Here is a 24950-nt window from a genome sequence, read left to right as displayed (position 1 = left end):
GCGGCATGCAGGAGGCGGCTGCATGCCTTCTTTGTCATGCGAGCATTCACAACCTCCCCCCCCAATGCAGGAACGAGTAGATAAGTTGATATAGTGGTAGCCAGAATACTCCATGGCATTCATTCATGCATGTTTATCAAATGAAAAGATCCGTGGACAGAAGTTATGTGCGACTACCAAACATTTATCCGATATCGGACGAATCATCACTACTCTCAGTCCTTTCAGGACTTTGCCTACAGCGGCTATATTTTCGTCCGCCATTGAAGATTAATGTGGTTGAAAGAGTTTTCCGTCCTAATGAAGAGATGCAGCACGTTGCCTTGCCTTGAGGAGTCGATGCATGACATACTATCATCCAAATAATACGCGCTATCCACGACGGATCGTGTGTATTCTTGACAGACTACGGGGTTTAAGAGATTCGTTTCGGCATGAGACATCCCATTTGACAAGTGTTCTAGAACGAGCTTTATTCGGGGGAGTTTTCTTGAAAAACAAACATTGCGCTCAGTCACTGTCTGACCACGTATCTTGGTCAGCAATGGCCCGCAGGGTATCATCGCGGTCAATGCTCTTTGGACACCATGCCAAAATATCATGATCATTTCCTGCACTGTATATCTCCTAGATTATTGTGCAAAGTGCTAGTGTCAGTAAACCCGCTATCTTTTGTGTTTTTCTTTGGTCAACCAAAGAAAAAAGAAGAAAGAAAAAAAGGCCGAGCCTAGCATACCTGTGTTCTTGGTCGCCATGCAAGGGCAGTAACCCGACCATAGGATCCTGTCAATCGCTTCACAAGTGCGCCGTCCATCAGATCAAACATGTAAATCGACCGATCGTCCGATGGGTGAAAAACATACGTGGACGATCCCGCTGAAATAGGCGATATCAGGGGCGAAAGATTATGCACAAACTGGTTTCGAATCATCGTGCCATAGTTTGTGAGGGTATTTTGACCGGTGTATAAATTCCAAAGCCGCATTTTGTCGTCATGACCAGTCGTTAGAAGATAGAGGCCATCAGGAGTGAAATTGAGTCCATTGACTGTTCTTGTATGTGCAGAGTTGGTCTCTGCTAATGGTGGTGAGTTTGAGTTATGTAGATCAAGTGAGCATAAACAGGAGCTGGACTTTCGGATGTCCCATAGCCGCACAGTCGTGTCCGTGCTACATGCCATTAGAGTTAGATAGTATTAATGAACTAGCTTACTATCAAGGAAATGAGGTATTCACATATAAATTCGTGTATGTACCTTCCAGAAGCCAACAGATATTCATGACGAGGCGACCACTCGACGCTCAGAACCGTCCCTTGATGTCCTGGAAGTGAATGTGTGAATGCACCACTCTTCAAGTCGCAAAGTCGTATTCTTGGGTCAGCCGACGCAGCTACAAAAAGCATTGTACATTAGATATTAGTACCACTGAAGGATACACTACGTTAGGCCGATTTGCCAAATTATTTTCGATTAACCACGGAATATATCACGCACTTGCAATGAGTCCATGGGTCGCTTTAGACGAAACAGCATGACTGTAGACCTTGTTCTCCAAATCAAACGTGCATGCGACCTACGCGTATGGGCAACGGACTGTCAGAGCAGGGATCCAGTATTTTGCGGAGTAAATTATAATGACGTAGAGCGTGCAGTGAGGGCTTACCTCCATAGTATTGGTGTCCCATGCTTTGATAGTGCTGTCGAACGAAGAGGTCGTGAACAGACCGTTGTCGAACGGATACCAGCGCACGCGCGACACGCCTCCTTTGTGCCCATCTGAACTTCTAAAACAATATAAAATTGATGGCGTTAAATGGTAAACTCTCATTTACTACTTTCACACCTTCTTTGTAACAAGTATTTACCCATGCGCGGAAGCCATGCTCTTGATAATCCGGCGTTCTTCGCGTTCAGATTCGTCCAGATCATAGACATGAACATTGCCATCTCCTCCTCCAGAGACCAAACTAAGACAATTGAACCAAGAACGTTTGTCAGTATATTACAGCGCAGACCCATTATCGTAGCAGATCATGTCAAGTTTCATGGGTGGACCGTCTTACTATCTACCCTCAGCTTCCTCGATGTCGATAGTGTTGACTGCTCCAGCATGCTCCCGTTCTATTGAGGTGGAAGGGTCGAGTTCGATATCGATGATCCGCTTTGCAAGCAATCTTTTTTGGAACACTGTAGGTCGAACGAGCCCCAATTCGAGCTGGAGAAACGCATTCTTGCAACGAGTGATATTGCCACGGGTGCGACGGGGTATAAGGCTCATACTAGCAATAAAGAAAATTCCTGCGGTCGCGCCAAGGGATGTGAATGTCAACTTGGTGATTCGAGTTGGAGGTGATGCATTGGATTAAGAGGTGTGAGAACAGTGTCAAATAACGTCCAAAATGAGACATGGAAGAATTTTGGTGGCAAACGCTCAGGAAAGGAGTGCGGGGTGAAGAGGGGCCGTCCCAAGCACGACATTTTTTTACTGACGGTTGGAATCAGGTCCCTGGGAAACATCTCTCTCTCCCACCACTCCATCGGCATGGCATCCAACAGAATCGCACCCCCAGCTATCAGCGACGCCGTTGCAGGCACGTCTCAGAATCCAGCGAATTGAACTTTACAGATGTCTCAAAGACTTGACCAGCACAGCTAATAGGCGGCCGCGGGTTTTGCAAACCTTTCTTGATAGGCACTATTGGCAATACGCCCATTGTCCGACTCAACGCCACCGGCAACAGAGCTCAAAGTAAAGGCTGAAGATGCTGCGCATATTGCTCGCTCGTATTAATTCGAGTCCTAGATCATCATCAATTGACATTTTGTTGGATTTGTTTTCAACGCTACGCTCTCACCCTTTGTCCCTTTGTAGTCGAGCTTCTCGCCAAAACCGAATTCAGCAACCTCAGCGGATCGATCAAGGACCGAGTCGCTCAGCGGATCCTCGCCAATTTGCAGGTTGCTAACAAGATCAAGGGTGAGTCGACCACTCTAGTTGTCCCCAGCAGCGGCAACTTGGTCATCAGTCTCGCACTCTTGTCTCCTCAGAATGGTCATTATAAGGTCATTGGCCTCGTCCCCGAGAGAACTAGCCTGGATAGGATCCAGTTGCTTAAGTCGCTGAGCGTGGAGATCGTGCGCACTCCAATTGAAGCCCATGCAGAGTCTGCAGAGTCCCAATTCTCGATCGCCAAGAAGATTGCTACGGATCTGCCCAATGCCATTCTGGTTGATGAGGTGAGAGAAAGAAGCATGCTTAAAGTGAGGATGTCTCGAACGGGAAGACAATGGCAGTGATTCAAATCGATTCATTTATCTTCAGTTCGCGGACGGTGCCAACGTACAGGTCCACAGCCAAGAGACCGCAGATGAGATTCTTATTCAGGTATGCTGAGTCGATCCAGAACCTAGCAGCTTTGACACAACGCTTTATCCGGATACTCATTTCTTGCTTTGAATCCATCTGTAGTGCGAAGGGCGCCTGGATGTTCTAGTCGTGGGCGTGGAAACCGGAGGAACGATCACTGGTCTTGCAAGGACCCTGAAGGCTAAGATTCCTGGACTGAAGGTCGTCGGAGTGGAACCAGAGCACTCTTCTGTGCATGATGGCGTCATCAGAACGGGCGCTTGGAAGGTCGAAGATATCGGAGGCAACTTCACGCCCTCGATCCTGGATAAGGGTCTTGTGGACGAATGGATTCAGGTCTCTGATCAGGATTCTTATTCCACTGCACGGCAACTCATTCGCGAGGAAGGCGTGTTTTGTGGTGAGATATTCGGAATTGGATGCATGACTGCATCTTCCATCCCTCAAATATGCTATTTGTATTGATCGCATTTGTGCTCGTCTTCTTTTGTATTCGCAGGTCCTTCTTCTGGAACCGTTGTCGCTGCTGCATTGCGCTATTCTAGATCGCTTTCCAAAGAGGGCGCTCAAAAACCCCGGGTATTGACTATCCTGAACGACACTGCGCGCAACTACTCGTCAACATTGCTCTCGGATGACTGGCTGTTGGAGCACGACTTGATGGACGAGACTATGGCTAAATCTGCCGCATACCACCGTCATGAGAAATACCGCGCTGCCAGTGTGGAGGATCTTCAGCTACCCGCTGCTGTCACTATCCCTCCAACAGCGACTGTGGGATATGCACTGGATCTGATGCTGACCAGAGAGTTTTCGCAGTTGCCTGTCATTAATCCCACAAACCGCAAGTTGATGGGATACATCTCTTTGACGTCCCTGACGACTCTCATGGAGGATGGTCGGGCACAAGAGTCGGATTTAGTCTCCAAGTGGATGTACTCGTTCCTGAAGAAGGGCAAGAAGGGCGGTGCTCCCTCGACGTAAGTCCTTATGCACTTTGCCTTGGCTAAACGATTGTTTTTGAGCGCAATTTACTGATCGTGTCCTCTGCCGTTTTCAAAACGCACGTAGGTACGAGACTATTACGCCCAATACCCCATTGGCAGATTTATCCAAGTTCTTTGAGAAGCATTCGTTTGCTGTGGTCACGGATGACGACCGTCGCTGGTGCTTGGGCGTTGCAACTAAATACGATCTGATGACCTTTTTGAACCGTCGCCAGAGCAGTGGAAGGGCCTTTTAGATGAGACAGACTCCTCTTGGTATTCTCTGTCTATAAACGCATCTCTGTCAAATAAAACCATCATCCATTTCAGTAAGAGAATATCACCAGAATTTACTGAAGAGAAAGTTGGTGGCTAATTACAATAGGAGGGTTTCGCTCCATTAAGCATAGATAGGGATGTTGGCATAGACGCCAGGGTCGTTCAATCTCAAGGGGATGCTCATGCCGTTGATGGTGTCCATCTCCTCGGTCGACAGCTTAAAGTTAAAGATATCCGCGTTTTGGGCCAGACGGACAGGATTCACAGACTTAGGGATGACCGCGATCTTGTCCTGGACCAGCCAGCGCAGAATAACCTGAGCAACGGTCTTGTTGTGGTGAGCAGCGATCTTGGAAAGATTCTCCTCCTTGAATAGAGGGACCGCATTCTTAGCAGCGGGCGATCCAAGCTCGACATAGGACGTAGGTCCAAAGTTGGAGTAGCCCGTGATCTGGAGACCCTGGCTCTGAGCGAACCTGCAAATGACACAAGTTTTTGAAACCAGTGAATTAGTATTCTGTGGAAACGTACATCCGAGACTCAAAGTAATTACAGCAAAATGACCAGCACTTCATACTTGATGAGATCGGCGTTGTTAAGGTAAGGGTGGACCTCAATGTGAAGGACCGCAGGCTTGACCTTGGCATAAGACAGCAGATCCATCAAGAGAACGGCAGTAAAATTGGAGACGCCAATGTTCTTAACCTTGCCCGAGTGAACGAGGCTCTCCATGGCGGCCCAGGTCTCGTGAATGGGGACGGGGTCCTGCTCCATGTTACCCCACTCAGGAGGGTAGCGCTCCTCGAAGGGGACGAACTTGAGCGAGATGGGGAAATGGATCAAGTAGAGATCGATGTAGTCGAGTCCCAGATCTGTGAGGGTGCGGTTGAACGCGAGAGGGACATGCTCCTTGTGATGGTAGGTGTTCCACAGCTATTTGGACAAACGGACAACAGCGCGGAATGAGATTCGATGGACCATTTAAAACTGGGTAAATTATAAAAAAATATAAATATTGACGCAGCACAGCATCATACGTCGCTCTTACCTTGGAGGTGATGAAGAGTTCTTCGCGAGTAACAAGACCGTCAGCAATGGCCTTCTTGATTCCCTGTCCAACTTGGATCTCATTGCCGTAGTCGCAGGCGCAATCAAACAGTCTACCAACACGCAAATTGATTACGATTTCAACTAGTTAGTCAGATCTGTTGCCGAGTCCATAGATATGGTTTATTGCCGCCATTACGATCGATGAATATCAATACCTGTATCCAGCCTCGATTGCCTATTCGACATAGAGTGTCATCGAGAAAGAACAAAAATGTCAATATGACCATTGGAGATGACAATAACGCGTAGGTAACCTCGGTCCACAAGGGGATACCTTGTAGACAACATCAGCGGCCGAGTCCTTTGGGATCTTCCAGGTGCCAAACCCGAGCAATGGCATTTTGCTGCCGCTTGGGTGAAGGGTAAGGGATTCAGTAGCCATTTTTTTTTTTTCAAGAAAAAGAGATTGCGGGAGGGATGAAAGAGATGAATGAAGAAAAAGATGGGGAAGAAATGAGACAGTTTTATACACTCGCCGGAATTTTAAGGTTTCTACGTTCATTCAAAAAAAAAGAAAAAAGAAAAAAAAGGACGTTGCCATCTACCCTAGAAGTAACCGGGCCGGTGCAAGTGCGCAGCGGTTTCCCAGCTCAAAAGTCAATGGGCTAGTCACCTAGATCGGCGGGGTTTATCAAAGCCTGTGTCCATGTACTCGAATGAACGTATTCAACTCCAATGCAGATGCGGCTCTGCTTGCGGAAAACTGGACCGAGACGTTCTGAACGAACGAATAGATCGGCACACTACTTTGAAATCGAATCAGACGCGTCCTAGTCTTCAAGCACGCACGTTCCAGAGCGCAATCGATTCACCACCCAATGTTCACACCCTTCGCCAACGCGTTGTCCCATAAGACCCATTGAATACAACAAGCTTTGCGTGGGTATTGATCGCTGCTGGCTCATGGCCAAGAAGCAATCTAATCTTCTTCCGTATGCCTCCCATAACCTTATTGCTATCTCTTTGGCGCGTTGACATCGCATTAAGTAATGACGTCGAGTAGTGTACAGTCGAGAAACCCTGAAGAGAGTCGAGGAGGATGCCTGGTACCTATGGATGACACTAATTGTGTTGAAATAGCTGCTAATTCATATTTTTTGCTTTTTCTTGTTAGAGGGTCGCATATCATATAACCTGAACGATGATTTGGATTTATGTTTATCGGCCCCGTCGAAAAATGGGCCTAACTCAACATGATGAACGAGCTCGAAATAGATATATAGCATGAGCATAGTCAAGAGATGCAGTAGCAGCCAGACTTCCACTCGAATGCTTTCACTGCCTACCATTAAAGCACTAGAACCATAAGTTCATTGGCCATCAAGAGCACGGTGGCCACAACAACAATATTCACACCGCTCTACAAGACACACCAGCCAATGGTAAGGCGTCTGCTTTCTCACAAACCGAGATGGTCTTAATATAATTGCCACGATTATTTTAATTATAGCGATGAAAGAGATATACAAGAATGCTATGCTAGCTACTCCTTTCTTTGACAGAGGAGCGATTATGCTGTAAGTTATATGATGTGTACATGAAAGACGTAGTATATACGCAAGAATGGAACGTGATGTAGGTTTGTGAAATGTGCATATTACAGGTATTCGTACGCGTCCCTTGGTTGGTGGCCATGACCGCGTTGATGTTGGTGCCGATGCTGATGATGATGGTGCTATTACTTACGCGTCGCATGTTTGATCTGATCCCATGACCGCTGTTCGCGCAGTGCTGCGCGCTCCTTCATCATGGCTGTAGTCCTCTCCAGCGCACGGATCTCCTCCACCAGAGAATCGTCCCGCTGCAAACTCTTGGTGCGGCTGTGCGGAGTCATGATCGGGACAGTGTGAAAACGAGGCGACAGAGGAGGTGTTGAGGGCGTCTTTTCGTAGAACCTGTTTTGGCTGCTAACGCCGGCTGCATCAGGCGATCTCAATGGAGAATGGTTGTGGGTCTCGTACGGAAGAGGCATTGTCAGGGGCTGTGGAAACGAGGCCTTGCGGGAGATGACACGGGGAGACGTGGACTGAGGGCGACCATTCTGGGTCACGGTGTGGCGTCTGGCTCTTGACTGAGGGCCCAGTTCGTCGGGGTATGCGGCAGACGACAGTGAATAGGTGGAGGAAGAAGGAGACGAGTACGCCGAAGACGATCGCGATGATGTGATGGCTCCGATCGTATCTTCTGAGCGGTGCGGAAGATAGACCGTGGGGTGATGGCGAGGTGGTGCTTGCAAGGGTAAAGGTGGTGGGATCAAGGACCTCGAGGACATTTTCTTGCCAGACTCGGACTCACGCGAAACCGAAGAACGACGACTTTGAGACTGGGGCTCGAAGTGATGCTTGAATTTGTAATCCAGGTCATCTTGATCTTCGTGTCGAGACTCGCTAGGAGCAGTCATAGCCTCGATGAGAGTATTCGTATGTGTAGCGTTGTATTTTTGCTCCAACTGCGCCTGTCGTTCCTCGTCCAACTGCGCCAAATACCTTGGCGAGTACTCTTGCTTGTAAGCCTTGGCGGTACCACGATCAGGGACCATGGGGAGGTAGCTTAGCTGTGGACGATGGAGATGTAGCTTGTCCGTGGCAAATCTCAAAATCCAGTGTGGGACATGATTGAATGAGATCCTACAAATAAACTCCGACAATCGTCCCTGAATATTAAGTAGCTTGCTAAAGGAACGTGACCCGGCGACAGCATTGCGCGCGATGGGCATCCGCTCACTAGAGTATCTTTTGAAAGCCTTGGTAATGTCCTCGATCGAGGTAGAATTCATGTCGTACAAAGCATTCGCTAGCGAAATGCCGTCCAGGATGGCTTGGGTGGCACCCTGTCCTGCAAAGGGCAGCAATTTGTGGCACGAGTCGCCCAAAAGGACCGTCCGCTCGTGGTGCCATACCTTGAATAACTTGGACTCCAACATCACCTTGGAGATGCGCTCCGTATTCGTAGCATCAATGATCTCTGCCACTGTTCCAGGCTTGGCGGGAGAGGACTTGCGCTTTTGGGACATGCCTTGTGCGTGTGCTGTTGCGGAACTGGGACCGAAGGGTGACAAAGGAGGCGTTGAATTGCCACGAAACTGAATGCCTGGGCTCGTTGGGGCTGAGAGATGAGAGAACTTCCTGTTGCGGTAGTTTGCAGGATGATCGCTCCCACATGTACTGCTGGCACTTGAGGACATCGGGCTACTGTCTGATGGGATGCCGCTGCGGTAACTCTCGTCGTCGCTCAAGCTGGTTTCGTCGCTCGTGGGATGGCCCCCGTGGATGTCCTCGTCTCCCAAAAAGGTGTTCTTGTAATGCTCATTTTGATGATAGGGGATCTTGAAATCGGGTAAGGTGTAGTCGCGGACAAGATCGCAGACATCTGTAGCTAATTCTGGCCACCACTCTGCAAAGGAGAAGCTGCGGATGTCCTCTTGGCCTGCTTCTGAATCGAGAACACGACCGCCAATGGACCACGCGAACCGGTTGCCAACTATTGGGACCAGCCATATCTGATTTTTTTAAAAAAAAAAAAAAAAAGCACAATTGTGAGCAAAAGCGATGGTGTAGAGTATTGCGGCTGTGGCCTGTGAGCTGTGAGACAAAATGAGGGTCGCAATGCATAGATGGCACTGGTGAGCACCATCCGAAATAAATAGTAGGCAGTGTTTCAGAGATGAGCTGCAATGTCCCACAGGTGTATGTGCTGTAACATTTGTGCCTGGATCATCGAGCATCAACCGAAGCAATCGAGCAAATAACGCGTCCAACTGTGTAATGACGCGAACAAAATCCGATAATGGAGAGAGGTACGAAGGCTTACCGTGTAAGGATTTTTCTTGCCTATGACACCATACAGTTCACACAGCTCCTCCTTCAGGATTGGAAACTTTTCAGGATCAAGCTCGTTCGTGATACCAACGACACAATTCTGATCAAATTTGAGCTTTTCCGAGTCTGATTTTGGTAGCAAGCCCTGCTCCTTCAGAGTTTTGTGCATGCATTGTCGTATTGAGCTGTGGGCGCCATCTGCACCAACGAGAATATCTCCATGGTAAGCAGAGCCATCGGAACACCGGACTATCACGCCAAGCTCTGTCTGGGAGGACGAAAGAATGCGCTTGCCCATCAGGATCTTCTTTGCGGGGATGTGAGAGATCAGCATCTGAAAGAAATCTGGGCGGCCAAACACGATGCTATGGTAGCCGTATCTTTTTTTAGAGCAAGAGAGTAAAGACAAATTGTCATTGACGTGAGATAGTGCAATAGGATGCAGCTCAATACGCGTATACAAGTTTAGTCGATGTAGTTACCTTTCGCGAAAATGCTCAAGATCTATATGACCCTGGGTCTCTAGGTCTTCTTTTACTAAATGAAGCCTGCCGGCGGCCTTTGAGATCTTGAGCAGGTCTTCTAGCAGTCTGCAAGAAAACAAACGGACCACAAGAAATCCAGGCCGACGCGTTAGAGAATTAGGATTATTGGCGTTTTAAACAATGTCTCGGGATACAACATTCGGATGTACGTGAGTGAGACGCTGTTCCTGAACAATATATGTTCAATGCCGCGCTCACTGAGCCCTACATCGCGGCTGTCTCAATTCAAACATGAGCGTGTCATTCTAATTACCCTAGTTGTTCGAACAAGCGTAGAACGGTGCCATTCAGGGAGATAGCGCTGCCCAACGGCCGAAGTTCAGGGGATCGCTCGAGAATCTGGTAGTCAATGCCGGCCCTTTCGAGCATTAGACCTAGCATCAGTCCTCCGATCCCTCCTCCGACAATTAAGACGTGCATTTTTGGCACTTTGCTGGCCATTTTATTGCAGGAAATGTGGTGAGAGTGAGAGCGAGAGAGGGATAAAAAAAAAAAAAAAAAAAAAAAAGGCGGAAGACGCAGAGAAGCAAGACAAGTAGGGTTGCTTTCGTGCAAAAAATTAATAGAGGAGGGTGAAAAGTGAGGATAGACCAAATCGGAAGATGCGAAAATGGTAAACACACCAAGGTGAGGAGTGCAGGGAGGTGCGCGCACCGTGTTACTGGGTTTGAAATGCGCGGGTAGCACAAACAAGCATGGGAGGGGGGGTGCGGGGGCACTGAGAGATGGTCCGCGCTGAAAGGAGATGATGTAGTGTGAGGAGCTGGCGAGGCAGAATCGGGCGTCTGTAGAAAAAACAAGGGTGTGTGCGCCGCAAATCGGAGTGTCGATAGGAAAATGATGGAGGGGCGGAATCGGTGACCGTGTGCGATGATGGGTCTGGGGTTTGTGTTGTTGGGCAGGCGGTACTGACGTTGTGTGCGCGAAAGGAGCGTAGGGGGGCGTTGCAGGAGCGAGAAGTGAATGAGGTGGGGGTGAATCTGAATCTGAATCTGAATCTGGATCTGAATCTGAATCTGAATTTGACCGAGAGAAAGAAAGAAAAGTAAGTAAGGAGAGAGGAAGGGAAGGAAGGGAATAAAAAAAGAGGAGGGGACTGAAGAAGGAAGATGCAAGGGCCAGGTCCCGTCGAATGTACATCATCCACTTCCTAAATCCAGGTACCGGCGCATGTTTTTTCAGGAACAGCAGGCAATTGGCCAGGAGTGATCTGCATATGTTTCTCCCTCACCTCCCTTGTGGATGCGCCGAATCAATGACTCTTGTACTGTCCATAGACCATGTAGAGCCACGACAGCAGCAGCAAAAAAAAACAAAGGGCTAATGATCATCATAGTAATGATGACAGGTCCGTGAACACGAACATGGACATCAACAGCGGTTCCCAAGGGGTTTAGGCGAAAGAAAACAGAATGAAAATAGCACATATTGTTTTCTCAATGATAGCCTGAACCTTAGTAGCAACATACAATTGACTTTCCTCCATCTTTATATCTCAATGTGCCCAACTTTTTTTTATAATTAGTGCTATTTCCCCTTCCAATCATGTAGGACATAGTCCGCCATCCCTGCCCTCTATTCATTTACATCTACGCGGGATACAGGTTGCAGCAGGGCATGTACTTCGCAACCAACCCTTGCCTCCCCCAGATACTCGAGGAGATATTAGCCGTTGAGTGCGCGGCACAGGCGAGGATCGGGTGCCAATCCAAGTGCAAGTCCAAGCCCATCTTTCTCGATGATGACGATGACTATGACGATGGTCCCGGTACCACTTTCCCTCGCCACGCAATCTTTATCGGCACCACAATATCATTGAGGTTGGGAAAAAAAGCCTGATAATGGTAATAATAATTATAACAACGATAATACAAGCGCGCGCGAGATTCGTCTAGGGCGGCCATTGGGCGTAATCGGACCGCATTCATTCCACTGTACCATGTCTCAGAGTCCATACAGACTGAGACCCACTGTACTTTGAGGCGCCACTTTTGCAACAACCTACCAACCGGTATGTTGGCCCCTTGCTCTCAGTCCAGACCTGATCCATGATCCCGGACCCATCCCTTCTGCATCCCTTGTTGTTATCTCTAGTGTCTTCGCCCTATGTTTTGCATATATGTCGAAGAGTACGACTGACGCCAGAACCCCTGTCCCCGCGCGCACCACCAATTGCTTTCATTTCTCGGTTCATGCCTCACTCCTGACACCACACTATCAGGAGGAAATGGGCCCATGTTTGACCCTGTCTTCAAGGTAGCTATAGTCACAAAGTCGTTGTTCTCACCGACATTCTTGGGATAGCTGACAGCCCATGGCCTCCCATCGTACCTTTTCTGTCCAGCTAGCTCACTCTAAATAGTTTAGAGTTCCACTGGACTCCGGATAATTCACTTTTTTTCCCCCAACTTTCGCGGAGGAGATTAATATGTCGGTCGTAGGCTGCAGGGGCGCAGAGGGTCCAACCTTTGGGATGGGTCATAAAAGTAATTTGTATTCAATGGCCAATCATTTACCAGCTTCGTTCCGCGCAGAAAGGCACCATAATGCTCGTCGCTTTACTTCGCAGTGAAAAAGAAAAAAGCTTATCCGCGTAGCTTTATTATGTATGTCCTGCCCCAATGCAATGTACCTTCTCTTGCAGAGAAAGTAACAGGGAGAAATAAGGACGTTCAGTGGAATGACGAGCCAAGAAGGGATGCTCCCGAAGAGACATGTGTAGCAACTATGGACACGCGCCCGCCTGCCTTGCCACCATGACTACCTATTGTTGCATGCAGACAGGGTCCGAGAAAACGCGTGCATTAGCCTAGCTCTCCTTTGCTGTTTAGTGCATCTGCATCTGCAAGGCAGCTTACACAAGGCTCAAGTCGACGGTACGACTTGTGTATTGGCTCACGCGGACAATTGTTACAGACTTCAAAAAGGCGAAATGGTCATCCACTTCCTTCTCCTAGGGCTTGTACTCGATCAACCTAAATGGGGTTGTGATGTTTGTGGGACAGTAAGGCATCTATCAGGCTGTCCTTAGGATTTTTGCTCCGTTCACTTTCCCTTCCTACATTTATGCCTTGCATTGTTTTCAATTTGCTCAACTTGGCTCATTTGATTTGTAACAGCACAACGTATGCCGCATCGCATCCGTAAACTAGATTTCTGGTTTTCTTAGCGTAGCCGAACATTGGAGCTCTCGGAAACGAAAGGACGGGACGAATACCTGCAAGGTTATACAGTCTACGACAGAGACGTATCTACAACGACACAGACCAATACGACGGCGATAAATGGACATTCATGGCATATGATAGCATGGAGCATATGGTAGTCGAGATAGGAAAAAAAATAATTTTTCGTCAAGTCCTATAGCTTTCAAGAACGCAGTATCTTCTGTTTCTTTATCATAAACCAAACCAATGCTCTTAGAACCAGAACGCCGAGATTTCTCCCCCATGAGCAAAAAAAAAAAAAAAAAAAAAAGAGGAGAGTGAGAGTGAAGCCCCGGCTCTGTAACTGCTTATTATTCTTGGGCTCCATCAGTACCGCACATATTCCACCCATGTCTATGCCGCTGCCGCTCGGCCTTGTACAGACGCGTCCTAAAAACAGAACGGAGACATGCATGATCAGCAAATCTTTGTGCACAAGGTTCTTTTCCTGGAATGAGGATGAGCAACCCACAGACTGGGTCCCGAAAATCTCTACAGCGTGAAACTGTAATTAGGGTCCCGGGCCTGCATGCAGTAACGGTGCCATTGCTCTTAAGCTTAAGAGCTCACTGTGGGTGAGAGAGGGGACTTTAAGAACACGTCGATTGGCTGCTCAGATCGTCTTCCTAACAGTAGCACTTCGAGTTCAATCAGGACGGCTTGTCAAAATAATGCGTTTAATGTTCAGATGCGCCTAGCATTCCAGTTTGTTGGTTGCTGCGAAACGACTATATATGTTGTTGAATCACTCATCCATCGAAGGGTATTTGCAAAACGCCCACACGGCACTTCGAGTTCTTTTAGAACTATTGCTGATCCGGATAAAAAAAAGGGGGCGAGTTGTTGGCGCTACGGAGAGCGACTATGGTCTCTCTTGATCCTTGGTGGACAACGCGTTTTTCCCGACCATAGCGATAAAAGGTTCTCCACAACCAACGCAAGCGATACCGTCTATGCTGCCTGGACTGACCCCAAATGAAAAGCCCCTGTCTGTACCCCCGAGTTTTACGGAATCCTGTTAGCACACATTGCGAGGGCTTTTAAACCGGGCGCTCAAATCTACTTCACGAGCTAGCCTAAATGCCGGTTTTGCAAAGTGCCCTTGGGCACAGCACAACAGTACAAATTTTTTAGTTTGCAAGGGACCAGATCAGCAAACTCAATAGCATAACAACATCACATGGATTCAGAAGACGACGACTTCATCATCGACGAATCAATCCAGGCGGATGGCGTTTCTGCATCCAGGACATTTTCTCTCGACAACCTCCCTGTGGAATTCGTTGCATTCCTGGCCAAGAACGAGATCGACTCAGCCATATACACTGTTACAGATCTTCCCAGATATGTGCGCCTAAACCCTGATCCGCATCTGACCATTACACCCGAGGCACTGGAAAAGGAGCTCGGCACCAAAGTTGAACCTGTTCCTGGATTGGAGGCTTTCTGCAGATTGAGTGGACATGTCAAATTGAGAAATACGCAGGCGTAAGTAGCTGGATCAGACAAAGGAAATCGGGCGTGCGATGACCAAGCTTCAAATGATGGATCTAGTGTCCTGTTTTTATCTATTTCTTTGCGACTACAATAGATACAAGGATGGTAGGATATTTGGGATGGATCTCAGTTCGGGGATTGCGGTTTATGCATTGGATATTCAGCCAGGAGACCATGTCCTCGACATCTGTTGTGCTCCAGGTAATACACCGAGCTGGATTTCTTATCTAATTATCTCAGGCTGGTTTCTTGTGTCTCTTCAATGTCCTCTTATTCACTCTTCCTTTGCTGGTAGGTGCAAAGCTTTGCATGATTGCTGGGCTGTTGACCAACTCTGGACATGTTCGCTCAGACCGATTGCGGGACGGCAATCAGCTCAGGATGGATATCACAGGAACAGTGACAGGGATCGACATTTCACCCCATCGATTGTCAACATGCAGAAGTTTGTTGAAACGCCACAAACTCCAGCAGTGCGCAAGGCTCTTCCAGGCAGATGGCACGACGTTCGGGGTCATGAGACCAAGCGCCATCGACACTATTCGGGCGAGGATCATGGCTGGCAAGAAGAGCAGCACTCAGGAGGGACAGAGCGCCCAACCAGCAAAAAGATCGCTGAGAGAGGATGGGCAAAATGGGGAAGAAGCACAGGAGAGCATGGCACAGGCTGCTCTGGATGGTGATGTAGGACACGAAGCGCTCCAGCAGTTCCACACTAACTATTCCATGGATGATGAGGGCTCGGTCAAACGACAAAAAGCAACCTTGGCAGCGCTGTCATCGATGTCTAGTCAGCAGGACGAGGGACAGGCGACAACCTTCAATGGAACGGAAATCGAAAGCAACCAGGAAAAACTGACTCCATTCTATGCGCCAAAGATTCTTCGAAGCGACCCTCAACTCGGAGGTGAAGGATACAAGTACGACAAAGTCATAGTCGATGCAGAATGTAAGTATCCATCCTGTGAGTACTGTAAAAGGTGCGGAACAAATTACCTGCCATCGCTATCTTACTTGTTTTAACAGATTTGCTTGTCTTTTTTAAAAAATATAATAAAAATAGGTACACATGATGGATCGATCGCTCATATTCTCAAATACGAGGCATGGGGCTGGGACAGTTTCCACAAGAACTTCATGGCGCAGGACCGACTCGACTCACTGTCGGGTCTACAGAGGGGACTGTTGCTGAATGGATTCCGGTTGACGAAAGCAGGCGGGATTGTTGTCTACTCCACCTGTTCGCTCTCGAGGGCACAAAATGAAGATATTGTAGCATGGTTCCTCGCAAAAATGAGAGGAAGAGCCGTGTTGGAGCCTTTGCCAAAACATGCACTCGGAATCCCCACCGCCAGCTGTAAGAGACCATGCCGCTCAATAATTGCCAGCGCTCTGGACCTTCAGTCCGAGGTATCTGCTACTCAAGAAGGGTGGAGGGGATCACCTGGACAGGAGGCCGAGATGGAGCAATTTCAAAATCATATCATGAACTTGTGCCTGAGATACGATCCCATAGCGAGTAATACGAGCGGGTTCTTTTTGGCCAGGATACGGAAAATTGCGTAAATAAATCGAGCACTACAACGAAATCGACAATGTGGGCCCATTGCCTCTCTTGCGTAATAACAATCGCGTTTCATATATTGCTTTTTGTTGATTTATTCTCTCGTGTTGAGCTACGCTTCTCCAGCCAACTCTATACTCTATAAAGCACGGCAAGGAGTCGAACAACTACAAAGAGTGAGCGAAAACACCATGGACCGGGAAGAATTATGAACGGAAGGAACTATACATAAGGTGGGAAGGAAGTGTTCAATGGTGTCTACCCTGTTAAAAAACAAAAACAAAATAAAAAAGAGCTATAAACATGATAGATGGAGGATAATGCTAATGATTACAATGACATAGTAGATGTGTGTTTTATGATCAAGGTTCGATCAAATTTAAAGGTTCTCAGCGGCAGTCTTCTCGACGTGAGCAGCAGCGATAGCCTTCTCGTCAACAAATGGAGTATCGACGTTGGCGGCAGCAGCACGAGCGCGCTTGCTCTTGATCTTCATGTAGATGACCGAAGCGACAATCACAAGCCAATACACGCAGTAGCCGACGATGGTACCGACCGAGGCGACGTTGTTCCAGCCAACAATAGAGTTGCAGAAAGCAGCGAAACCCGCATTGGGATCGTTAGGGTTGCCATAGCTAAGGGCCCAGACGTTGCCGCGGGGATCGTAGGTGCCGGCATCATCGGCATCACCACCAACGATCTTGTTCCACTTGTCCATCTCGTAGGCATTAATGGCCTTGGCAAAGAGACCAGCGGCGATGAGGAGTAAGAAGCAGGTAGAGGCGACGAAGAAGCGGTGAAGGGCCAGGCGACTGCCTCCGCGGTAAATGATGAATCCAACCAAGGCACCGGCCAAGAGACCAGTAATCGCAGCAAGAGGAATGGACTTAGGCTCCGTCTCGAATGTAACCTAAAGGATAACGATCGAATATGAAAAATGAATACAGATGCTTCCAGGGCTTTCAGATGCATGGTAGCAGCACAGCAAGGGGCAGCGAAAACTTACACCACCAACGAAAATCATGGCTTCCAAACCCTCGCGAAGGACAGTGACCATGGGCAAAATCAAGAGCGCATACTTGCGGGAGCGCTTGCTCAGGCTCTGCTTCTTGTCTATGTTGTCCATCGATTGGGCCAACTTTCCGCGCCACTTCTCTTGCATGTCCTGGGACTTCATCATGGCCAAGGCCATGACCGTGATCATGATAGAAGCAATCAAGGCAAAGGAACCCTCCCACAGCTCCTCACTGGTCATGAAGACGTTCTTGGCCAGCGAGTTCCTATTAGAACATAAATAGATAGTCGAGGACGCTATGAGTACGCGTCCGTGTAAACAATAGCGACATTATACCAAGTGAACAATGGGACGTACCAGATGGCAATAAAGGCACCACCGATAATTAGAGAGATGACGAGACCGATCAAGACACCGATCCAGATGTGCCACTTGAGGCGACGGTAGAGGACAGGATCATCAACGATGACCTGGGAGACGAACGAGAGGAGGACCGAGACAATGATGGCTGCCTCGGTCGTCTCTCTGAACATAATGAAGAAGATGGGTGCTGAGAACACGGACCCCATGTTGAATTATGTTATGGAATAAGTGATAGAGGGAAGGGAGAAGGAGAGGAAGGGATGATCTCTAAAAGGACAGCCTAGCTCACGGATGAAAGCAGGGGAGACTACAAAACCCGAGAGAGAGAGGAAAGGTGGGAGAAGGGTGAGAGAAAGAGAAGGGGGACAAGAAAACGGAACGTGGGCAAGAGTGCAAAAGTGGGCGTCCTTTATAAGAGCATGGGCGACGACGGTACTCATCCACAACGCGAACTGTAGAGAATAAATGTGTTTGCAGTAAAGTGTACTTTCCTTTCGTACTTCTTTGATTCGTCTTTCATGCATAAGCATACACAAACACACTCAAAGAATCAGTGTGTGCTGTCTGGGTTACAGTTGGTGCAGGAGACCATCGCGCTTTCCCGGGTATCGAACCACAAAGGATGCAGCTTCACAAATGACGGAGAATCAATGTTGGACGGTCAACAAAATGAAAGGTACGAGCTTAGCCGGAAGCTCTCGATCAAGATGGATGGACTGTAAACAACCCCGTTAAGACACTAAAACACAAAAGTCCCGTTGTGTCCTTGCTGGATAGAGTCATATTCATCCAGACTACACGAAGTGAATTTCGATCTGATAAACAAATCCAGGCACGCACAGAAGCTCTCAGCTGAGAAAAATTTTTTGTGTGGGAAACCAGTTATCAGATCCAGAGTCAGCTTTTTTTCTTTTTTTTTCATGTGCCGAAACCTTGAGAATAAGGACATAGCTCTTCTAAATCGTATAGGACTCGTCTTCCACTTTCGTACTTTCGAGACATGCGTCTTTTTGGCGCTGGACTAAAATGTCACGGTCTCCGCCGTATAAAGACAGGCGCAACATCGTTTCTTTCGCCTCGCATGTTTATTTGTGAGAGCAGACTGGACTAAGTGTACCAAACTCAGTAGGTTGGCACCGCATAGCCTCTAAGAAGGCATGGAAAACCACAGGGACACAAAGTGATGAAAGACAGACTAACCAAGAGAAGGCATCGGCCACAAACGCGGCCTAGAACATCCCATCTGTTCTCGCCCTTTTTTGTAACGCCCCCTGAGAAAAAAGAGCCATGCGATGTTTATTTTCTTCTCTTCTGCCTCAATACGGTCCCTAGCTAAACGTAGGCTTACGAAGGGGATAGAAGAAAAGATGGTGTGTACAAGTACATACGAAGGTAGGTGTTACGGAAAGTGCTAGTACAGAAACGGTTTCCACGAATGGCTGTTTGCTCCTTGACGGGGCGTGAAAAAGTTGTTCATGTAAAAGCAACACAAAAGTGTACAAAGGACGCGTGCATTTGAAACCGGATGGAATTCCATCGGTTTGTAAAATCAAGTTGGCTGTGTCCCACAAATGGCTAAGGGATCTGACCCTGAAAAAGTGCAGAAGCAGTTTCGTCCACCGTAGACCTGAGTCCCGGCTCGCCGTTGGAGGTGTCCCGGGACAGAATGGATCTGATATGAGGACTCCATGTCGTACCTTGACACGGTTATTAAGGGTGAGAGATAACCACAGGACTAGAACGTGAAACAGAACTAGGACTAGAACTAGAGCTAGGATCAGAACTGGACCCAGAACCGGAGCTAGAACGAGAATCTACATGACTAAGAGAGATATGTATGAAACTGTACAAGATGTTTTGTTTTGTAGATGAGATGCAGGTCGTTAGACTTATGCTCGGATACGCCGGTGTTGCTGCTGGTGTCACCGTGCAGATGCGTAGAAAAACAAAACATCCAAGGAAACAAGAAGGAAAGTATCGGCTAGTTTGGATGTTGCACCACCTCCAGTAGAATTTCAACCATGTCGGCTAATCCGTGAATGGTGAGGATGGAGAGCCGCCAAGTGGCGATAAAATAAAATGATCTGGGAACCCTTTCTTGAGATGAACAATCTTATCAGATCCAAGACCTTGCTGGTGCGATACCGTAGCGCGACAGAAGATTTTTTTTACTGACTCGGGACCGATCGCTAGCCCAAATCTATCTGCTATGCGATGGTTGGTTGTTGTAGTCCTGGTCGCCCATTTGCATGCGGATAGAATGCTGCAGGATTTACCCGCTTGTGTGCAGCGTGGCACGTCAACGGCTAACTGAAAGTGTGAGTACTTTATTCTGCATACTAAGTCCAGGGTACAATGTGCTGACTGCAAAAAAAAAAAAAAAAAAAATAAGAAGTCTATGCGGGGTCTTTGATTCTCAACAACAACGTTGGTACCATTTTCTATATATTTTTTTTTTACGCCTCGATCTCATCTCCATCTCTGCAGTAGGTCGTCCTTTCGTTAGATATATGAAGGGTAAATGCATTAAGTGAGTGAGTGAGTGTGAGAATAGAGGTGCTGGTGTTTATACAGGTGTTGGTGTGTGTGTGTTTGTGTGTATGACCCGAAAGAACCAAGCCAAATCAGACCAAACACCGCCCGGAATGGGGTTGCCCAGTCGTACAGCATCCATCTGATATTGAATTTTTTCCCCCTATCCTGCTGTTTACTGTTTGGATCTGATAAACAATTCAACTCTTTACGAGAAGTATAAACCTTTTAGAGTACCCCACTCACTCAACTCATTCCTGCCACACACCCAATTACATGCACTCCAGGCAAGGGCGCGCAAGGAAGGGAGGGCTCCTCTTCTCGTCTTTTTTTTTTCATTCATAAATACAGGACCTCCTCCGCCTTCCCACCCTCTTCTCCTCCCCTCTTCTCTTCACCCTCCATAACTCCTTTCGTTCCCTCGAGTGGCTGGATCAGGAAACAAGAAAGCTCAGATCCCTCATTCATTCGCTCATCCCCTCTTCCCCTCATTCGTTCATTCGCTGCTGGGAACACCTTTCCTTCTTCCCCCACCTTCCCCCTCCCCCCAAAGAAGCAGAAAGATGCTTACCTCGATCAAGAATCTCGCCGCCCTCGCCCTGGCTGCGACCGTCGCCCAGGCTGCCGTCGTCACCTACAACTGGAACATCACCTACGTGAACGCCAACCCCGATGGCTTGTTCGAGCGCCGTGTTATCGGTGTCAACGGACAGTTCCCGTACGTGTCTCTTGTCGTCCTGCCTTCGCTGTGCCTTGAAGGACATTGACATGCCTCTACCGCATTAGCTAACATACTATTCCTTCCCTGTCCTTGAACAGCATCCCGGCCATCAATGTCACCTTGAACGACACCCTGGTCATCAACGTCATTAACCAGATCGACCAGCCCACCAGCTTGCATTCTCACGGTCTCTTCCAGACCGGCAACGGCCAGTTTGATGGTCCCTCCATGGTCACCCAGTGCCCCATTCCTCCTGGCGCCAACTTCACCTATACCATCCCAATCGAGCAACACGGTACCTACTGGATCCATGGTCATTACCAGGGCCAGTATGTCGATGGTCTTCGTGGACCTCTGGTTATCCATAACATCAACGAGACCTACAAGTACGATGCCGAGTACACCATTGCTCTTGCTGGTAAGTGCTTTGACTTCCCTCTTCTTGATCCTGTATGAACATACAGTAATCGCGTGCAAGTTCATCGATAGCGACCTAACATAGTGCTGTCTTTTTACATGTCTATTTGCTAGACTGGTACCACAAGGATCACAGCGTCATGTTGGAGCAGTACCTCTCCATCTTCAACCCTAGCGGCGCCGAGCCCGTCCCCGAGTCCGGCTTGATCAACCAGCAGACCGATGCCAAGTTCGAGTTCATTCCCGGCAAGACCTATCGTCTCCGTATCATTAACATGTCTGCCCTTGCCATGTTCCATTTCCACATTGACGGACATGAGATGGAGATCATTGAGATCGATGGTATCGATGTCGAGAGAACCAAGGTTACCAGCTTTCCCATCACTGCTGCTCAACGCTACTCTGTTCTTGTCACTGCCAGGAACGAGACCACCAATAACTACGTTTTGCACGCAGACATGGATCCCGCCATGTTCGACGTTGTCCCTGACGAGTTGCAGTTGAACGTTACTGGAACCATCGTCTATGATGCTGCTGCGCCTCTCGCCCCCGAGGAGACCTCCCAGTGGGATGAATTTAATGATGCTGAGCTCGTCCCCGTCATCCCTGAGGAAACCGCTCTCCCTGACAAGGTCTTCGCCCTGACTGCCGTCTTCAGCGTCTTGGATGACTACAGCAACAAGGCCACGTTCAACGACATCACCTATGTCATGCCCAAGGTTCCCACCCTGTATACTGCTTTGTCCACTGGCAACCTTTCCTCGAATCCCGAGGTCTACGGCAAGTTCACCCACCCCTTGGTCGTGCAGCACAACGATTGGGTTGAGATCATTATCAACAACGACGACGCCGGCAACCATCCCTTCCATCTGCACGGCCACGTGTTCCAGATCGTCGGACGCGGCGAGGGCAAGTACGACCCCAGCACTCCCTACCCCAACTACTTCAACACCACCAACCCTGCTCGTCGCGACACTGTCCTCGTTCCCTCTGAGCAGAACGTTGCCATCCGTTTCCGTGCCAACAACCCTGGTGTCTGGTTGTTCCATTGCCATATCGAGTGGCATCTCCAGGCTGGACTTGCCACGACCTTCATTGAGGCTCCCGAGATCATGTCCAGCATCCTCAAGATTGACCCGTCGCACTTTGAACAGTGCAAGGCCCTCGGCATCCCATACAGTGGCAATGCTGCCGGTAACGAGGGCTTGGACCTCACTGGCGCCAACGTCGGACCTGGTCTTCTCCCTGGCACCTTCACTGGCAAGGGAGTTGTCGCCCTCGTGTTCACTATCATTGCGGCCCTCTTGGGTCTCGGAACTGTGATCTGGTATGCCCGTGAGGACGACGCCCACATCGCTGCCCAGATTGCCAAGGCTAAGGATACCGAAGAGACCCACTAAATTATGAGCTTGACGATTGAAAAATTGGAGGGAGAAGTAAGGGAAACAAGCGCATGTGACCGATAACTCTCTCTGATATTTTATTGCAGTTCATTCACCCCTACCGGTCAAAGATTCTCGATCATATCCTTGATCATCTACATTTTTACAGCACCATCCTTGTGTATATTAGCGACTCGTTTAATTCATTTTCACTCCTCCGGGATCCCAAGCTATCTGTTCATATTGAGTCCTGTTCATCGACTTGCCCGGCCTGCATATATACTTGTCATCTCTTCCAAATAAATAATTCCTTCATACTTCTATTTTTGGGAGCAATCCGTCCTGAATAGTAGAATGCTACGCGTTTTCGAGGCTGTTTCTAACCGCGTTCTATCGCTGGTAGTCTATTGGAGATTATTCACAGCAATTGCTTGTGCCTCCTGGTTATCCGGGTGTGCCAGTATCGTTGCCACGAAGCGGAAACAAGTGCGGCGTTGGCTGTATAAGTTATATCTGATAATACCTCCCCCTTCTCCGACGTTCGTAGTCCTAGATATCTCAGCTTCTTCGACTGCTGAGAGCCTGTTCTCGCCGACAAAATCAGCTCTTCTAACTCGCTCGTCATCTTGTTCGGGGCTAAACCAGAGACTATAGTCTCGCTGCGCTTCCTCAGACAAGGTGATCGGATAGCCAGTCTCCTCAGCTTGCTCAACTGCCCGATCTATCCAAAGATGTCTTATCAGCACAGACAGTTCACCTCAGGCTAATTGTTCAGATGGATAAATAACCGGATGCCTAGTGTCTCAAAGTCTCTAAGTCTCTTGCGAGTCCAACTTCTTTGGGTCGCCTACAAACCACAGCCATGGATAATCAATGACTTGAGTTGATGTGCTGAACAGAGAACGTTCAAAATGCAGCGTCAAACATTGGGCTTGTTCCTCCGGGCAGGTTTTTGGAATCGATTGAGGATTTTCAGCTGCTCGAACCATGATAAGCCGAAACCACCGCCCCCATCTCGTTGGTCTTCGGCTTTCGTGCCTTCAAGCTCCGAGATCGCGAGATCGCTCCTGCTCCTACCCTTTGTTTCTTTGCCATGTCTAGACACTCCTGCTACTACTCCCGACCTCGCTGCTCTTCCGATTGAGAATGATATTCTGGAAAGCTCATCAGGAACTTGATCTGTCCTGGTTTGTAGACCATCCGCAGCAAACTGAAGCTCTTCCAAATAGCTGAATAGAATTTAACTACTAATATCCATTATCTTGAAGAAAAAAAAAAAGGATGGCTGGGAAGGATACTGAGACGGTAGAGGGCCAACTCAAGTATGTTATAAGAACTTCAAATCTTTGGTGGATAGCACGGCTAGGTTTATCAAAGAACAGCAACAAAAAAATACCAATGGCGGAGTACACATGGGTGAAGGACAAAGGATAAGGACAACCTCGAGATCTTTTAGTATCCGCAATTGCCGTGGTTAACGCTATTTAATAGCGAAACATCGTTATGCTGAAGCCATACTATTGCAGTTATGAGCAGATTCTGTGTATGGACATGGACCTGCTTAGAGGAATGTTCATATTGTCATATCGTCAAGGGGGTTTTTTTCTGGACGCGTCCGCGCTGTGCAATATATCATGTGATTAAGCCAGAGGCATAATTGTGTGTTGGCCAGGCAGGTGGGTGAGCTCCTCCTTTTGATTCAGTCTAATCACCAGTCATGGTACTTTTTGGATGGGGCAGGGAAATGCAATTTTTGCAGGGTGGATGTGTGCAAGGCAGGCGCACCCATCTATCTATCCATCGATCGATATTACGCACCCAACCATTGGGCTATCGGCACCATCGATATAGACATCAATATAGACTTTGGATCAGGAACGGATTATTTGGCGAAACATCGGTAGCGATCGGCATCAGGGACATCATTGTGCAGGGGAGACGTTCGGCGGCTGAGGATCAGGATCTATGCGACGCCAGATCTCATGGCGTTACTTTGATCTTGTTCCCTGGTTCCTTCATCGACTTTCAGTAACCTGCCTATAGAGGAGGGTCACCGCCACTGCAATATGAGGAAGGCGCATAGGGCTAGGTGGCCACGGAAACGGGGACCTTTTTTTTTTTTTTTTTTTTTTTTTTTTTTTTTGATG

General features: G+C 48.3%; 7 protein-coding genes across 7 annotated transcripts; 3 read left to right on the top strand and 4 right to left on the bottom strand.

Moving 5' to 3' along the window:
• Positions 1 to 207: 207 nt before the first annotated feature.
• Positions 208 to 2506, bottom strand: BC939DRAFT_448469 (DNA excision repair protein ckn1). The gene is made up of 7 exons (XM_051555231.1): positions 2065 to 2506; positions 1867 to 1968; positions 1665 to 1785; positions 1496 to 1574; positions 1256 to 1391; positions 737 to 1169; positions 208 to 627 (listed from the first exon to the last, which is right to left on the bottom strand). The coding sequence occupies exons 1-7, from the start codon at positions 2277 to 2279 to the stop codon at positions 511 to 513; spliced, it is 1203 nt and encodes a 400-aa protein (XP_051413228.1). The 5' UTR covers positions 2280 to 2506; the 3' UTR covers positions 208 to 510.
• Positions 2507 to 2875: 369 nt separating this feature from the next.
• On the top strand, positions 2876 to 4611 carry BC939DRAFT_396108 (tryptophan synthase beta subunit-like PLP-dependent enzyme; the record flags this gene model as incomplete). Its single annotated transcript, XM_051552268.1, has 5 exons — positions 2876 to 3238; positions 3324 to 3386; positions 3471 to 3768; positions 3868 to 4348; positions 4440 to 4611. Coding segments are annotated over 5 exons (1377 nt in total), but the record flags the coding sequence as incomplete, so codon positions are not given.
• An 86-nt stretch (positions 4612 to 4697) lies between these two features.
• Positions 4698 to 6221, bottom strand: BC939DRAFT_448466 (xylose reductase). The gene is made up of 5 exons (XM_051555230.1): positions 6018 to 6221; positions 5899 to 5918; positions 5682 to 5793; positions 5211 to 5566; positions 4698 to 5109 (listed from the first exon to the last, which is right to left on the bottom strand). The coding sequence occupies exons 1-5, from the start codon at positions 6123 to 6125 to the stop codon at positions 4755 to 4757; spliced, it is 951 nt and encodes a 316-aa protein (XP_051413226.1). The 5' UTR covers positions 6126 to 6221; the 3' UTR covers positions 4698 to 4754.
• Positions 6222 to 9247: 3026 nt separating this feature from the next.
• BC939DRAFT_448464 (uncharacterized protein) lies at positions 9248 to 10598 on the bottom strand. The gene is made up of 3 exons (XM_051555229.1): positions 10360 to 10598; positions 10044 to 10151; positions 9248 to 9941 (listed from the first exon to the last, which is right to left on the bottom strand). The coding sequence occupies exons 1-3, from the start codon at positions 10545 to 10547 to the stop codon at positions 9467 to 9469; spliced, it is 771 nt and encodes a 256-aa protein (XP_051413225.1). The 5' UTR covers positions 10548 to 10598; the 3' UTR covers positions 9248 to 9466.
• Positions 10599 to 14434: 3836 nt separating this feature from the next.
• On the top strand, positions 14435 to 16375 carry BC939DRAFT_528061 (S-adenosyl-L-methionine-dependent methyltransferase; the record flags this gene model as incomplete). Its single annotated transcript, XM_051561444.1, has 4 exons — positions 14435 to 14800; positions 14904 to 15010; positions 15105 to 15758; positions 15873 to 16375. The coding sequence occupies exons 1-4, from the start codon at positions 14493 to 14495 to the stop codon at positions 16373 to 16375; spliced, it is 1572 nt and encodes a 523-aa protein (XP_051413224.1). The 5' UTR covers positions 14435 to 14492.
• Positions 16376 to 16440: 65 nt separating this feature from the next.
• Positions 16441 to 18183, bottom strand: BC939DRAFT_127088 (iron permease FTR1/Fip1/EfeU). Its single transcript, XM_051550038.1, has 4 exons — positions 17746 to 18183; positions 17569 to 17653; positions 17380 to 17544; positions 16441 to 17283 (listed from the first exon to the last, which is right to left on the bottom strand). The coding sequence occupies exons 1-4, from the start codon at positions 17955 to 17957 to the stop codon at positions 16753 to 16755; spliced, it is 993 nt and encodes a 330-aa protein (XP_051413223.1). The 5' UTR covers positions 17958 to 18183; the 3' UTR covers positions 16441 to 16752.
• Positions 18184 to 20630: 2447 nt separating this feature from the next.
• BC939DRAFT_409979 (Cupredoxin) lies at positions 20631 to 23146 on the top strand. The gene is made up of 3 exons (XM_051552912.1): positions 20631 to 21001; positions 21103 to 21422; positions 21536 to 23146. The coding sequence occupies exons 1-3, from the start codon at positions 20847 to 20849 to the stop codon at positions 22819 to 22821; spliced, it is 1761 nt and encodes a 586-aa protein (XP_051413222.1). The 5' UTR covers positions 20631 to 20846; the 3' UTR covers positions 22822 to 23146.
• The last annotated feature ends 1804 nt before the right edge of the window (positions 23147 to 24950 follow it).

Source organism: Gamsiella multidivaricata (genome assembly GCF_025024155.1).
Source record: "Gamsiella multidivaricata strain RSA 2152 chromosome Unknown BC939scaffold_25, whole genome shotgun sequence".
Taxonomy (NCBI): domain Eukaryota; kingdom Fungi; phylum Mortierellomycota; class Mortierellomycetes; order Mortierellales; family Mortierellaceae; genus Gamsiella; species Gamsiella multidivaricata.
This window is presented reverse-complemented; position numbering and strand designations above follow the sequence as displayed.

Excerpts from the sequence above, each read along its gene's own strand:
- BC939DRAFT_127088 (XM_051550038.1), bottom strand. The coding sequence starts at position 17,957 with ATGGGGTCCGTGTTCTCAGCACCCATCTTCTTCATTATGTTCAGAGAG. Across the intron at positions 17,545-17,568 it reads TTGCTTCTATCATGATCACG|TCCCAGGACATGCAAGAGAA; the intron begins GTCATGGCCTTG and ends GCCATGATGAAG. Across the intron at positions 17,284-17,379 it reads CCATGATTTTCGTTGGTGGT|GTTACATTCGAGACGGAGCC; the intron begins GTAAGTTTTCGC and ends GTTATCCTTTAG.
- BC939DRAFT_448464 (XM_051555229.1), bottom strand. The coding sequence starts at position 10,547 with ATGGCCAGCAAAGTGCCAAAAATGCACGTCTTAATTGTCGGAGGAGGG. Across the intron at positions 10,152-10,359 it reads CGCTTGTTCGAACAACTAGG|ACTGCTAGAAGACCTGCTCA; the intron begins GTAATTAGAATG and ends GTTTTCTTGCAG. Across the intron at positions 9,942-10,043 it reads CTTGAGCATTTTCGCGAAAG|ATACGGCTACCATAGCATCG; the intron begins GTAACTACATCG and ends CTCTAAAAAAAG.
- BC939DRAFT_448466 (XM_051555230.1), bottom strand. The coding sequence starts at position 6,125 with ATGGCTACTGAATCCCTTACCCTTCACCCAAGCGGCAGCAAAATGCCA. Across the intron at positions 5,794-5,898 it reads GCAATCGAGGCTGGATACAG|ACTGTTTGATTGCGCCTGCG; the intron begins GTATTGATATTC and ends GCGTGTTGGTAG. Across the intron at positions 5,110-5,210 it reads AACAACGCCGATCTCATCAA|GTTCGCTCAGAGCCAGGGTC; the intron begins GTATGAAGTGCT and ends TGTCATTTGCAG.
- BC939DRAFT_409979 (XM_051552912.1), top strand. The coding sequence starts at position 20,847 with ATGCTTACCTCGATCAAGAATCTCGCCGCCCTCGCCCTGGCTGCGACC. Across the intron at positions 21,002-21,102 it reads GGTGTCAACGGACAGTTCCC|CATCCCGGCCATCAATGTCA; the intron begins GTACGTGTCTCT and ends GTCCTTGAACAG. Across the intron at positions 21,423-21,535 it reads GTACACCATTGCTCTTGCTG|ACTGGTACCACAAGGATCAC; the intron begins GTAAGTGCTTTG and ends TCTATTTGCTAG.
- BC939DRAFT_448469 (XM_051555231.1), bottom strand. The coding sequence starts at position 2,279 with ATGAGCCTTATACCCCGTCGCACCCGTGGCAATATCACTCGTTGCAAG. Across the intron at positions 1,969-2,064 it reads GAGGAAGCTGAGGGTAGATA|TTTGGTCTCTGGAGGAGGAG; the intron begins GTAAGACGGTCC and ends CAATTGTCTTAG. Across the intron at positions 1,392-1,495 it reads GACCCATGGACTCATTGCAA|CTGCGTCGGCTGACCCAAGA; the intron begins GTGCGTGATATA and ends TGCTTTTTGTAG.